This window comes from Canis lupus, chromosome 2 (genome assembly GCF_011100685.1).
Source record: "Canis lupus familiaris isolate Mischka breed German Shepherd chromosome 2, alternate assembly UU_Cfam_GSD_1.0, whole genome shotgun sequence".
In the NCBI taxonomy this organism is placed as follows: Eukaryota; Metazoa; Chordata; class Mammalia; order Carnivora; family Canidae; genus Canis; species Canis lupus.
In genome coordinates, this window is record NC_049223.1 from 71,790,601 (window position 1) to 71,806,169 (window position 15,569).

Genomic DNA, 15,569 nt, shown 5'->3' on the forward strand with positions numbered 1-15,569 from the left:
AGAATTTGACCTGAATGTGTTCCTGCCCCCCAGGTCAGTGGTTCTTAACTTTAGGGGGCATAAGAATCACCTGGGGAGCTTATTAAAAATGAAGATTCTAGGACTTCACACCCAGAAATTCTGATTCAAGGAGGTCTGAGGTGGACCCAAGAATATGCATTTTTAAAAAACTTCCCCAGGGGATTCTGATGCAGGCAGACATCACAACATTGCTCTAGGTGGTGTCAGAGGAGTGATTCTCTCAGTTAGGCAGTGGGTGGCATTTTATATCAGTGGTAACACGGGCTTGGTGGAAAGAACCTTAGATTCAAATTGGAAGGCCCAGGCTCTTTCAAGTTTCTTTCTATCACTCGTATGACTTTGGGTCATTCATTTCATCTCACTTTTAGAACATGAGATTAACTTAGGTGACCACTTCTAATTCCTAAGTTTGAATTTACAGATTTCTGTTTCAGTCATTCTCCATTTTGATACCATACTCTGCCAATATCTGCTTCATCTACAAAAATTTATTGGGTACATGCTACATAAGAGCACATGCTACACAAGGACTAGACTAGAAGGGTACAAAGGAGGTATAAGATACAGGTTGTGCCATAGAAGGGCAACAGTGTAATAGGCCTTATAGTCTAGCTTAGGACATAGACATCCTTGACAGTGTAGGGGAGTTTATGTTTGTACCCATGAGCTATTGTGTTATACCCATGACTGCTAAGAGAAGAGCACACCTGAGGGTTGGGCTGGTTAAGGAAGATTTTATGAAGACTGTGGGACATGAATTAAACCTTAAAAGAAGTTGGACAGCAGGGGGGTGAGAGTGATCCTCCACACACAAGAAAGACTGTAAGGTATTTCATCATCTGCCATTTTTTGTGATCTTTTTACATTATGTCATGGTGGTGATAGCACTTATACTCCCTGCACTGAAATAGTGTGTGGTTTTGTCTTTTAACAGGAGTGTGACCAGGTGCACGTGGAAGATGTGGCTTCTGATGACAATGGCCAAGACTTGAGGTGATAGAAACAGTAATGTCTTAAATATCAGATTACTTGTTAAGCACGAGACACTGTCTAGATTCAGAGAAAAACAAAAATGAGTAAGACATGGCCCTAAAAGATGTCACCGTCTATTAGAGGAAACAGAGTTAACAATGGACTGCGATGTGTAGAGGTGACAGTAGAAAATGTGATGGAACACAGAAAAGAAAGTAATTCTGATGGCTGTGGAGAATGGCTAATTGCCAGCATTGGAGTGGCTTTCTCAGTGCAGTAGAATTTGATTTTGGCCTTAAAAAATGGGTAGCAATGACGGGATGAGGGAAGAGAATTTCAGAGTAAAGGATACATTAGTTTTTTTTTAGCCAGATTTTTAAATCAGGAAAAATGTGCTTCCAGACTGATTAGTTTTATATACAAATTAACATCAGGAATTTTGCCAAGGAAACTAATGGTGGAAGTCTGTTGGTGTCAGGAATAACCCTATAGTAGCCAGTCCTAAGTATTGTACCAGTGAACACTACACCAAGGGGATATCTGGGACAAAATGCTTGCTCGTCCCCTCATTTCTCTCTTGGCTACTATCTTCTGGCCCAGTAGTCTTAGCAAATAATCTGAAAGTTTATGTAGCTTCTATTTAAAGACATTCAGAAAAAAAAAAAAAAAAAGACATTTTTTTCATGTTGTTCATGTTTGTCCCTTTCATAGGTTCTTCCCTATATCTACCCTAAAATTGTTTCACCCATGAATTCTCAAGCATAGAGCAGGACTGGACATAACACTTAGGAAGGACCTAATCCTATAGGGCTGAGAAAGATTAAAAGATTTAACATCAGGAGCAGCATCCAGTTCTCCATGTGGTGCTTGCACAGCCATGGAACACACCATTCTTTTTTTTTTTTTTTTTTTTTTTTGGAACACACCATTCTAATGAGATTTTACTAGACTTTTTAGGAAAGTGCCTGGTCTGAAGCAGTTTATGATCTACCCTGAAGCCTAGTGGGTTTTTTTTTCCTCTTCTACATGTGGCTAACCACTAATTACCTAAATATCTGGACAGCTTCATTTTCTTAAGAATAGAACCTCGTACTTATTGAACTCATTTTTGACTTTTGATTGAACCAAGTTGTCTCTAATTCTGTCATTTTTTAAATCTTTACTTAGGAAGTATTAATCTCTCCCAGCCTGTTTAACTGTGTTACTTATCTATTGCTCTGTAACATTACCCCAAAACTTGGTAGCTTAAAGTAATAAACATTTATCATCTCATAGTTTCTATAGGACAGGAACTTGAAAGTGACTTACCTAGGTGGTTTTGAATCAGAGTCTCTGAGATTAAAATCAAGATATTGGCTGGAGCTTAAATCATCTGCAGGCTTGATTAGAGCTGGAGGATCTGTTTGCCGCCTCTCTCACATGTGGCTAACAGGACACTTCAGTTCTTCACTCTGATGTCTGTCCATGGAGCAGCTTGAGTGTGCTCATGTGACAGCTAACTTCTTTCAGAGCAGGTACTCCAAGAGAGAGCAAGAGATCTGACACCATCAAATACACCAAGAACCAGACAGTTCTTCTGTCTCTGAAGAACATTACCATTATACCTTGCAGTTATTAATATTTGGAGTCATTTCCTTCCATTACTTCTTTTTTTTTTTAAATTTTTTTAAATTTATTTATGATAGTCACACACACAGAGAGAGAGAAAGAGGCAGAGACACAGGCAGAGGGAGAAGCAGGCTTCATGCACCGGGAGCCCGACGTGGGATTCGATCCCGGGTCTCCAGGATCGCGCCCTGGGCCAAAGGCAGGCGCCAAACCGCTGCGCCACCCAGGGATCCCTCCTTCCATTACTTCTTGACATGTTTCTCTGCTTTACATAGTTGCCATCATTTGTGTGTATGTGTGTACATGAAAATGTTATATTCTGGGGTGGGGTTTTCTTCTGCTTTTTTTTTTTTTTTTTCATTATAAGATATTCTGTCATTAATGAAAAGATGCTCTATTCCCAAGACAACATCTAGTGGATGCTAATGTTTGGATGGGTCCTACCTCTCTTTCCCTCTTTCTCCCTCCTTTTTTTGATGGCAGTAATAGGGTTGAGGTAGACAACTAATGGAAGATAGATTTGACACACAGAAATTGAGGGAGAAAGTTCTCTTAGCCTTTAGACTTGATGTCAGTTGCCAGGAATAGGACAGAGAATCCCAGGTGGGATTCAGTCCAAAACCCTTTACAGTATACTTATTAATTTTCATCATCTTCTCTTTCTGCAGCAACTACAGTTTCTCAACAGATGGTTTCAGTGGATCAGGAGGTGGGGGGAGCCATGGTTCCTCTGTGGGTGTCCAGGGAGGTGTGGATTGGATGAGAAAACTGGCTTTCCGCTACCGAAAAGTGAGAGAAATCTATGATAAGCATAAAAGCAACGTGGGTGGTAAGTGTGGCATACAACCAGTCTGGTATTCTGTTTCCCTCTTTATTTCCTGTGTTCTTTTCCAGGGATTCCTAGCAACTGCTTAGGAATTGGGGCCACAATAACATTTTAACTTTGTATTTAAAAAAATTGAGATTTGATTGAAACCCTGTGAGGAGGAAGCTCTGCATTTCTCATGGACTTCTCTTAGCAAAGTTCTCTTGTTCTTTTTAGACAAATACCTTTTTAAAGAAATATGTTCCCAAGATTATGTTGGATGACATATGTTTTATTCTGGAGTCACAACTGTTGTCAGTACTAGTTAATAGGTTGCCGTATTTTTTGACTGATTAATGAAACTACCAGAACAAGTTTGTTAGAACTAGTGACTAGGTTTATGGTGGATGGAAAACTCAGTCCAGAATTCTAGATTGGCAGTAGCCATGTGTTAGACCTTGGAAATTCTGCCCAGAAATCCCTCAACTATCAGTGTCACTATGCCTAAAATTCTATTATTTGGAATTAATAACTTAGCCATAGATTAGATTTCTGATGTTTAGAACCTCTCATTTTCAATTTGAGAAAGCATGTTTATTATGAGGATACTGAGGACATTTTACCCATGGTCATACCCAATCCCCTAACTCTTGATCCAGGGCATTTTACATTCATGCAGGCCATATATATATATAAAGAATGTCTTTATTTTTATTTTATTTATCTATTTTTAAAATAAGCTCTCTGCCCAATATGGAGCGTGAACTCACAAGCCCAAGATCCAAGACTCATATGCTTACTAACAGGCAGCCAAGTGCCCCAATGCAGTTCCTTTTTTTAGTGACATACTTATGAGAAGAAAATTTTAAGCTATAAACTATCACCCTCAAAGATCTAATATGAAATGTTGCATGAAGTTTCAGGGATTCGATAGACTATCAAGAGGTATATTACCCCAGATCAAGAGAGTCCTCCTGCCATACCATGCTGCCTTATGTTGTGGTGCTGAAAATAAAAACAGGGCTTCAAAGATAATTTTGCTCACTTCTGTTAGAGCCCCCAGTACCAGATAAAAATCACAGGCATCTAAGCTTTAGGAATTTAATTAGTTTCTGTTTGTTTTTTAGATAGTATTTATTCATGAGAGATACACAGAGAGAGGCAGAGACACAGGCAGAGGGAAAAGCAGGTTCCTTGCAGGGAGCCCAATACAGAACTCGATCCCAGGATTCCAGATTCACAACCTGAGCCAAAGGCAGATGCTCAACCACTGAGTCACCTAGGTGTCCCTAATTAGCTTTTTTTAGACTCCCTTTTTAATAGCCTATTTTTTTCTCATGATTCAAAGCCAGTATTATATTTTGGCAACTCCATCTTTTTGCTTTTACTCTCTCCACATATTAGCCTTTCTTTTGTTAGTTTTCATATACAACCTAAGTATCTGATCCTTCCTCTGTTCAATGAGTGCCAGGACCTGGTCTCCTGAAGAAAGTGATATAATCCTCTGTGAGAATCCCTTGAGCCTACCCTAAGGAACACTAAAAGTAATGTCCACCTGATTTTGTAAATAGGAATTAACAAAAGTGCCACATCATATTATTAGTTAAGTGTGTGACCTGTGTACTTATGTGTATGCCACACATGACATACAGGTACTGGTTTTGTTGTTTTATCAGAAACATTGAAAGTCATGTGATTCTAGGGTTGCATTGTGAAACCATCAGTCTGAAAACATGATACACCATTCTCCTCACAGAAATGCCTTCTGTTTTTGTGAAATATTTGAAATAGAATATAGGATTTCTGTTTTTACCTTCACTACAGAAAATACAACACCAGATTTATTATTTGAGTATTACAGTTCAAATGTCTGCTAACATGCTCCCATCAGATGAATTCTGTTTTGTTCTATGCTTAATTGACCGATCTTAAACAGTGTTTCAGTCTCTTTTTAGCTGGAGTTGTTTCAGTACAAATAAATGACATTCCTGAAGTTGGTCATTCAACTTGAAATCTCAAGTCAATGTGTTGTGATAGGGTGAAAGCACAGTCACCATGGGAGCAATGTATGGCAGTGCATAGACTTCTGAAACCAAGCCACTAACTTGCTGTGTGATCTTAGGCAGCCCCCCTTTCCTCCTTGGGCTTTGGTTTCTTTAGAGAGATTGGAAATGCTGCACTCTTCCAACTATAACCCTCATTTCTCCCCCTTTGATTCTTGATATCACATCTAAAGCAGTGCTACTCAGTATGGTCCACCCATCTGCAAATTATGTTACTGGCTGTTGATGAAAGATTCTGCTTTGGCAGAATCTAATCACAGTGTTTCTTTCAGCTGATTTTGTTGTGGTGGTGTTGGCCCTCCTAGCAAAACATTCTGATAAAGTTGAAAAGGCATCTTAATGAAGTAAGCTACTCTAGGGTTTTACCAAGAAGAGAAATCTGTTCGCTCATTAGAGTATTTCAGTGACTCACACTGTTTCTAAATTGACTCTAGAAGTTGCTTTCTCAGTGACAGCAGGGATATGTTGTCAGATGATGAGTGATGAATGTGTCTGCTTTTATTCCCGAAGGCCTGCTCAGTCCCCAGAGGAAGGAAGCACTGCAGAGACTGAGAGCCGAAATTGAAGTTTTAACAGACTCCTGGCTAGGAACTGCATTGAAGTCCTTACTTCTCATCCAGTCCAGGTATGGAAATGGTTCTTTCAGTTCTCATCCTCTCCTGGCTGTGCTCTTTCCTGCACCAGTCCACAATAGGCCACTCTGTAACATAGGTTTGGGACAGGGGTGAAGGGAGTTCAAAGGATACCAACAAATATTCAAGTTAAGTGGGAGACGAAGTCATTCTGTGCTGACAGTACATGTTCGAATTTTCAAAGGATATTTATATATGGAAACTGTCTTCTTTCCCCTTACTTTTTGCTCACAGAATTAAAAGATCAGAGTAACCCATCATCTCCAGCCCAGGAGATGGGCCTGGTCACATCAAAAAATCCATGTAGGAGACACACCACATAAGTAGAGGAAGCTCCAGAGAAATGTACCAAAACCCACTCAGGAAGGCAGGACTCACAAGAAAAGGAATATATTAAGCAGTCTAAGGAGATTTCAGCTTGAAGCTTAGAATGGGAAATAGAATCAAATACAGTCTGCATCAGTACCCTGTTGCTCCCTCCCTCAAATCAGGAATTCCAGATCTACAACCAGTAGAGCAAATAGTACAACTGACACCAAGGGGTGGATACCCATAAAGGTAAAGGACATGTGATGAGATTACCATGTATTCTGGAATCTGTGTTGCTGTTGTGTGAAAGGCAGAGAGGACTTAAATCATGTCTTATTTAAGGGCTGAGTTACATTCAGATAGAATAGTCTGTGACTAAAAGTCTTCATTGCTGGTTTTCCAGAGTATGGCATCAGTGACATGCGGTGGTGGTGGTTTATTTGCTAACAAGTGTAGTGAGCTACAATGGTCAGGAGGGAAATGGGGCAAGAATCAAGTTGCTGCTCTGTGCCAACTATATATATAGACTCTGTCCTTTAATATGGGAAATGAATAAACCTGAGATAGAGTGATAACCCAACATGGCATTGAACAAATAACAGGCCCTTTGAGGTTAGGTTTTTAATTAGATCCTAAAGAGAAGACGCATTTGAATTCTTGCTCTCATGTTGGTTTGGTTCCTTTTCCTTTTCTTTTCTTTTTATTTTTTCTTTTCTTTTTTATTTTTTCTCCCTTCTAGAAAGAATTGTGTGAATGTTCTGATCACTACAACCCAGCTGGTTCCAGCTCTGGCCAAGGTTCTCCTATATGGGCTAGGAGAAATATTTCCTATTGAAAACATCTATAGTGCTACCAAAATTGGTATGATTTCTATTCTATTTCTTGTCACTTGCCTTACATAATACTTCATAATTTATGATGTACTTAATTATTTACCAATCCCTTAATTAGACACTTTATACATATCTCTAATCCTCATAGCAGTCTTTTCCTAAGATTAGTGATGGGCCAGTTCAGGCTTACCAGTTACATAGCTTGCTTAAGGCTTCACAGCTAGTAAGCAAATTCAGGTTTGTAGGACTTAATGTTTATCATGTTCTTACCTTTTATAATAATTGAAAGAACATAATATTGTAGCTTGAAAATCTACTTTTGCCTCATTCCAGATTTATTTTTCTTTTTCACAGAGAGAGTGCTGCTATAGTCTCTAATAGAAAAAGTACTAGATTAAAAAATCAAAGACTAAGATGTATACTTAAAATTGGTTAAATTCCTCACACCCTTTAGGATGGCTGCTGTAAAAAAAAAAAATAGTTGGGGTGCTTGGCTGAGTCAGTGGAGATTGTGACTCTTAATCTTGGGGTTGTGAGTTCAAGCCCCACATTGGGCATAGAGTTTATTTAATAATATTTAAAAGAAATAATAATAATAACAAATGCTGACAGCGATATGAATAAATGGGAGCCCTTTTGCACTGTTGTTGGGAATACAAAATGTATGACTACTGTGGAAAACAGTATGGTGGTTCCTCAAAAAATTAAAATTAGAACTTTTATTTGATCAGCAATCCTACTCCTGCTGTATATCCAGAACAATTGGAAGAAGGATCTCAAAAAAATACTTTCAGACCCATCTTTATAGTAGCGTTATTCATGATAGCCAAAAGGTAGAATGAATCCATGAAATGAATGGATAAACAAGATATGACATATACAGGGATGCCTCGTTGGCTCAGCAGTTGAGCGTCTGCCTTCAGCCCAGGGCCTGATCCCGGAGTCCTGGGATCGAGTCCCACATCGGGCTCTCTGCATGGAGCCTGCTTCTCCCTCTGTCTCTCTCTGTGTCTCTCATGAATAAATAAATAAAATCTTAAAAAAAAAAAAAAAGATATGGCATATACATACATGCAGTGGGATATCATTGTGCCATTAAAGGGAAGAAAATCTTGTCCTACACTACCACATGTATCAGCCTTGAAGACATTATGCTAATGAAGTGAGCCAGTCACAGAAAGGCAAGTACTATGTGTTTCTTAGAGTAGTCAAACTCCTAGAGATAGAAAGTAGAATGGTGATTAACAGAGGCTTAGAGAAAGGGAAGTAGGGAATTGTTGTTTAATGGATATAGAATTTCAGCTTTGCACCATGAAAAGTTCTGGAACAACAATGTGAGTATACTTAACACTACCGAAGTACACATTTTAAAAAATGGTTAATAAAATAAAATATTTTTTAAAAATTAAATATATTTTTGAAAATGGTTAAGATGGCAGATTTTATGGTTTTAGTACATTTTTTTAAAAAAAGAAAAAAACAGTAATAAGGGCTACAATTCAGGGTGCCCGGGTGGTTCAGTCAGTTAAGCATCTGAGCCTTTGGCTCAGGTCATGATCCCAGGGTCCTGGGATGGAGCCCCAATATGAGGCTCCCTGCCGTGGGGGGTGGTGTTTGCTCCTCCCTCTCCCTCTGCCCCCCCCCCCCCCCCCCCCCGCTTGTACTCTCTCATATCCTCTCTCTCTCTCCCCACCCCATCTCTCTCATGAATAAATAAAATCTTTTTAAAAGGGGGAAAAAGGACTAGAATTCAAGTCCTATCTCTCCTACTTACTAGTTCTCACCTTAGGCAAATTACTTTTTCTCCTGAGCCTCAGTTTTCTCATATAAAATGACAAACATGCAGAGAGAGTTTGTGAAAATCAATGGGACTATTTTTATTAAGGTACTGTTTAACCTTTAAAAATATATTCAGGGCAGTCTAGGTGGCTTAGCGGTTTAGCGCCACCTTCAGTCCAGGGCCTGATCCTGGGGACCCTGGATTGAGTCCCACGTGAGGCTCCCTGCATGGAGCCTGCTTCTCCCTCTGCCTGTGTCTCTGCCTCTCTCTCTCTCTCTCTCTCTGTGTGTGTGTGTGTCTCTCATGAATAAATAAAATCATAAATAAATAAATAAATAAATAAATAAATAAATAAATAAATAAAATATATTCAGAACCAAGTATGGGAAACAGTAGGTACTCAGTATTAATTCATTGGCACCAGGTCTATACAAAACCAACTTGTTGCACTAAGAAGGCCGTAGAATGTGTCACTCAACTTCTTGTGTGCTGAACACGGTCAGAGAAGGAGGAATATGACAACCCACTCCTCATCTCTCCAGACTGTTTAGTCTGTGCTTACAGTTCCTACTTCCCTGTTGTCTCTAAGGAGAGGGTCATGGAGTTTGAAAGTGAGCTGTGGTTATTATTTTTTTTAATCTGCTACATGCATGATTATATGGAGCTTTCTCCATAAAAAGGAGGTCTGAAAAAAAATAGGTCTGATTTTATATATATAAAATTTTTACATATAATTTTATATAAAATATAAATATTTTTAATATTTTTAAAATATATATGTTATATATATAAAAAACATACATACACCCCAGGACCTGTGGAGGTTATAAGCCCACCAGGTCCTGTTGACATTTATTTTTCTTCATTCATTCACCAAATATTTTTTGGTCACCTTTATGTGCAAGGCATTTTTTCTAGGTACTGGGGATACAGCAGTGATCAAAAATGACAAAAATCCTAGTAGGTAAAAACAGTAAACAAGTAAGTAAAATAAACTACATATGTCAGATGGTAGTAAGTGCTATAGCTAAAAATCAATTAGGAAAAGAAGATCATGTTTCAAATTAGGGTAGTTAGGGAAGGCCTCAAGGAAAAGCTACCTTTTTTCTTTTCTTTTGGATGCTAGGTTTGAAATAATTGCTGGACATCCAAGTGGAGGTGTCAGGTAGGCAGTTGGGTTTCTGAATCTGGAAGTCAAAGGAGAGGTACGGGCTGGAGATAAATAATTGGGAGTTCTTCATGTACTTGTGGTTATTAAAAATGACTGGATAAGGCAGTCCCAGTGGCGCAGCGGTTTAGCGCCGCCTGCAGCCCAGGGCGTGATCCTGGAGATCCGGGATCGAGTCCCATGTCAGGCTCTCTGCATGGAGCTTGTTTCTCCCTCTGCCTGTGTGTGTCTGTGCCTCTCTCTCTCTGTGTCTCTATGAATAAATAAAAATCATAAATAAATAAATAAATAAATAAAATAAATAAAATAAATAAAATAAATAAAAATAAAAATGACTGGATAAATCATAGGAATGAATGTAGACAGAAGAATGGAGGTCTATGAACTAAGCCCTGAGTCCCTCTAATATTTAAATGTTTAGATCTTAAGGTGGAACCAGCAGAAGTGTCAGAAGGAGGTCTGTGAGATAGGAAGAAAACAAGGAAATTGTGTCTTAAAAGAAGAGAGTGATGGGCTCAATCAGATGTTGCTGATGGGTCAAATGAGGTTGCTACCTGGAGGCTGCTAATAACCCTGAATGGGCAGTTTGAGCAAAGTGATGGGGGTGATTCCTAATTGGAATGGGTTTAAGAGAGAATGGGAAGGGAAGAGCTGCAGAAGGTATGGTAACCGTATGGTAACACTTTAGATGAGATGTAAAGAAGAACAAAGAAATGAGTCTATAAATGGAAGGTTATATGAGTTCAAGAGAATTTTTGAACATAAGAGAAATTATACCAACTTTATATGCAAGTGGTAGCAATTCTCTAGATGATGAGGGACAATAGTGACTCCTGTGTGTCTGGCATTGCCAAGGCACTAGGAATATAACAGAGACAAAATCCTCTCTCCTCATGGAACTTACCTTCACTCACTGGTACGAGGATAACTGGGTTCTCCATGTGAGGAGAAAAGCAGAGTTTTATTCCTTCCTTATGCTATTTGTAAAAATAAGTTTGAGGTAGATAAAAAAAACATGATAAGCAAAACTTTAATTTTTAGAAGAAAATACAGAATAGTATCTGTATGGCCTTAAGATAGAAGAGGATCTTATTTAAATGGCCCAAAAAAAGTTTCAAAAAACAAAAAATTATCATTTTAATTAGACGAATCTTATTTTATATTGAGTGAAAATATAAAATGATAAACCAGACTAGGAAAAGATATTTGCAGCTCTTTTACTTACTAATTCATATATAAAACCTGTTGGGGCGCCTCAATGGTTCAGTCGGTTAAGCATCTGCCTTCAATTCAGGTCATGGTTCTAGGGTCCTGGGATGTAGCCCCCCCCATGTCAAGCTGTCTGCTCAGCAAGGAGCCTGCTTCTCCCTCTCCCTCTGCCTGCTGCTCCCCCTGCTTGTGTTCTCTCTCTCAAATAAATAAGATATGTTTTTTAAAAAAGTAAATGAACTAAAACTACATAACATCCATAAGGATTAATATGAAAAACAGTGTTTAACACAAAAAACACATTGTAGATATGTACAGAGTGTATAATTTATCTAAAGGTCAAAAACGTACATAACCATGTAACCATATATTGTTTATGGATATCTATATACTCAGATAAATGAAGGGTCAACAGATAGGGGTACACAGGAAATCAAATCTGTAATATCTCATTATTCTTATTTTTTTATGTACAGTGTTACAATTTGACAAAAGTGAGTTGGTGGTAGATACACAAGAATTTATTTTTATTCTCCTTATTCTGTATGTTTAGTTATTTCATTTACAAGGGATTGCAGGAAACACACTCCCCTTTGTGTTTTGGTATCACTGCCACTGCTTCACTATGCGTTTCATAAGAATGCAGAGCACTTACTAATAATTTATGCCTTTCACACCTGAAAGGTAAATTCTCTGTAGTCCTTGTTATACTGAGTCCTGACATCCAAAGGCTCATCCAACTAATGGGAATGATTTTATTCCCTTTGACAGTACCTGTGTTTATTTGGTAATTTTTCTCAGTCTCATTTCACCCAGAGCTAATTTGCAAAGCAATAGGTACCTGGACCTTGGTAACCACAGTGAGAGAATTGAGGCTTTCCTGTACAGAACTGTGAAGTGGGAGTAAGGAGAAGAAATATTTGTTTTCTTCCTCTGAAATGATTTCGAGTTAAGGTTCTCTAAATGGCCACTCTGTTATCTTGGATATTAAAAAGAATTCTCGGAATCCCTGGGTGGCTCAGCAGTTTTGTGCCTGCCTTCAGCCCAGGGCATGATCCTGGAATCCCGGGATCAAATCCCACATCAGGCCCCCTGCATGGAGCCTGCTTCTCCCTCTGCCTTTGTTTCTGCGCTCTCTCTCTCTCTCTCTCTCATAAATAAAATCTTAATAATAATAATAATTAATAAATAAAAAGAATTCTCAAAAATGCTTCAGGAATCCTAGAAACCTAATATTCTCCAAAGGTTTAGTTGGTCTTGCTGTTACAGATTTAGTTGTCTGATACTTGGTAAGCTGAGTGATCATTGGCCATATCCTCCTGCATGCAGGGCTCATCTTCAGGATTGTTTTGAGAGTGTAAAATGGAGGAAGTATATTTACCAACAGTATGGGAGTCATTTTTTTATATAGCTACTTCTTCACTTTGAGCTGCTAATAAATCTTTCTGTCTCCATCCTTTTAGAGGAGACATTCCTAAATGTATTTCATCCTTGATCATTACATGCCATGACAAAAATCTTTCTACGTCCTTGTCCTTTAAATATGAGACATTCCCTTTGTTGGGTCTTACAGAAAAAAATCTAAACTCTGACTTAAGGTTCTTTTCTATAAACAGATCATAAAGGAGATTGGATCTGGCAGAGGTTGGCTTAGGTTGTAAGGATGTAATATTTGGCATGGAATTACGCAAACAGCTCTTCAACACTTTGAACATAATAAAAATTTATTAGTTGAACTATTTAATGTTTGAATTAGGGCTCAAGACATGGACTGCAGTCATCTACTGAATCATTTATGAGATTAATGTGTATTTATTCTGCAAACATTGACTGCATTGCTTGATTTGAATGTCAGGCTTGACAATGCTATTGTAAAACATTAGCACTTAAAGGGACCTACGTGCACCTGAGCCAAGCTTTTTATTACAAGTGGGAGGCTAAAGTCCAAAATGGACCAGAATTTGGTTCAGGTGACTAGTTCACCTGGTTTGAGGTGCCAGTTAGGCTAGGAGTTTCAAAGACTTGCAGTTGCTCACATGTGCCAAGCAGGACTTCTGAGTATGGGTGGATAGGTTCTTGTCAATTTTGATGTAGTCATCTCAAATTCATGTATTTATATGTTTATTACAAAAAATTTCCAGCAGATGGCAGACAAGTGCCTTGGGGAAGAGGCACTTTTTTTCTTGTTCACACAGGAACCCTGGTGCTAAGTCACTGGATCTTGCAGGAAGAAAGGATGAAGAAGAAAGCAGAGTTAGGACCTTGCTTAACTGAAGAAGGTGGCAGAAACAGGGAAATAAGAGCAAAGGAAATAATTTCCTTTCTATTTACGCAAATAAAGTATCTTTCCCACAGCATTATCATCAGTGCATGTTTCCAGTTGTTCCAGATGGGATTTGAATTTTGATACACTGCCATGTTTCTCAGCTGTCTACCATGGCTTGAAATCACCTTCCCCAAGGTCAATTTCAGAGAGACACTATCTCAGTTGACGTTACAAAGTATAATAGGATATTCTGGATGTGACAGATTTACTGCCATATTCATTGGTAGTCTGGGGCTGTTCCCCCACTGAAAGCCTAAGGACTGTTTCTGGAAAGTGAAGAATTGGAGGAAATGGCTGTTTGCCTATTTCTTGTTACCAACAAGAAATCAGGACCATATGCTTCCACTTTTTTTTTTTTTTCCTACACTAAAACGGGTTCCCTCTGAAATCATTCTTATATCATGGCAAGATAGCTAGAGCCTAGATTGGAGCCTGGAGCCCAAAATATAGCTACTAGCTTGTTTGTGATCTGGGACAAGTAACTAATCCTTTCAGCTCCATTTTCATCTTTACAGTAGGGAAATGATACTCATCTCACTGGATTATTTTGAGAGTTCATTAAAGGAATACCTTGAGAACTGCTTTGTAGGCTACAGGAGATATGGAAGAGGGAGGTGGTATTCTCAGCTCTCACACTGCCTAGGCCCCTTTGCTTCCCATTTATAAAAATTCCCCACACTAAGGGGTGCCTGGGTGACTCAGTCAGTCAAGCATCCAACCCTTTTTTTTTTTTTTTTTTAAAGATTTTATTTATTTATTCATGAGAGACAGAGAAAGAGGCAGACATAGGCAGGGGAGAAGCAGGTTCCCTGCAGGAGCCCGATGCGGGACTCAATCCCAGGACCCCGGGATCATGACATGAGCCAAAGGCAGACACTCAACCATTGAGCCATGCAGGTGCCCCAAGCGTCCAACTCTTGATCTCAGTTCAGACCTTGATCTCAGGGTCATAAGTTCAAGCCTGTGCTGGGTGTGGACCCTACTAAAAAAAAAAAAAAAATCCCCACACTAAGATCTTAGGGATTTTACCCTCAGTATGCAGATTAAAATAAGAACCTAAAAAGAACAATGCCTAGGAAGTCTGTTGTCATCTTAATAGCACAATTTCACATTCTTTGGGTAGCAGGCCTGCTGGATCTCTAGCGGCCACCCATATTCCCCACCAGACAAATTACTTGGGCTGCCACTTATTTTGTCTAAGCTTAGGCAGGTGAACCAGCAGCAGCCCTCTTTGGTGCTGAAAAAAGGTAGGGAGACTATCCTAATGGGAAATTTATTTTTCTTACCAGGTAAGGAGAGCTGCTTCGAGAGAATTGTGTCTAGGTTTGGAAAGAAAGTCACATACGTAGTGATTGGAGATGGACGAGATGAAGAAATTGCAGCCAAACAGGTAAACATGGTTAAGAGAATAATCCCATGTGGTAATGCATCAAGCAGTTAGAAAAATGGTAAAAGTCAGAAATCTTAGTAATCTTATGCATTATAATGTTTTCCCTTTTCTTTAAAGAAAGAGGTTCCTTTTTTCCCCAAATAGAATTTTCCCTATAAGTTGTTAGATCCTTCCTTTCTCTCTCCTCCCTGCCACTCAGAAATCTTAAAATCATTGAGCCTTGCTGGAGAGACCCCCATCATTAAACCTGGTAGAGGCCAATACAACCAAGTGAAAGTTCTTTGGATAAAGTCCTTTCTGCTTTTGAGCCCAGAAAAGATTATTCAGCTGTGCAGGTCCCAACTCCAGGCCACCTCTTCTCATTACAGGAAATGGTGGATGAAAGAGTCTTGCCTATGGAATCTAAAATTAGACTGGGTCAGATCTTATCCATTTATTAGCTGTGTGACTTTG

The 15,569-nt window shown here is 38.9% G+C and overlaps 1 protein-coding gene across 4 annotated transcripts in view; it reads left to right on the forward strand.

Annotated features, from left to right (window-relative positions):
- The window catches only part of EYA3 (EYA transcriptional coactivator and phosphatase 3), a 103,982-nt gene that overhangs the window by 82,853 nt on the left and 5,560 nt on the right, over nt 1–15,569 (forward strand). For all 4 annotated transcript variants that reach the window (XM_038531380.1, XM_038531378.1, XM_038531382.1 and 1 more), the window contains 5 exons: nt 956–1,014; nt 3,270–3,430; nt 5,980–6,094; nt 7,150–7,271; nt 15,016–15,116. In XM_038531380.1, the coding sequence (XP_038387308.1) occupies nt 956–1,014; nt 3,270–3,430; nt 5,980–6,094; nt 7,150–7,271; nt 15,016–15,116 (558 nt within the window). The remainder of the gene's footprint in view (nt 1–955; nt 1,015–3,269; nt 3,431–5,979; nt 6,095–7,149; nt 7,272–15,015; nt 15,117–15,569) is intronic.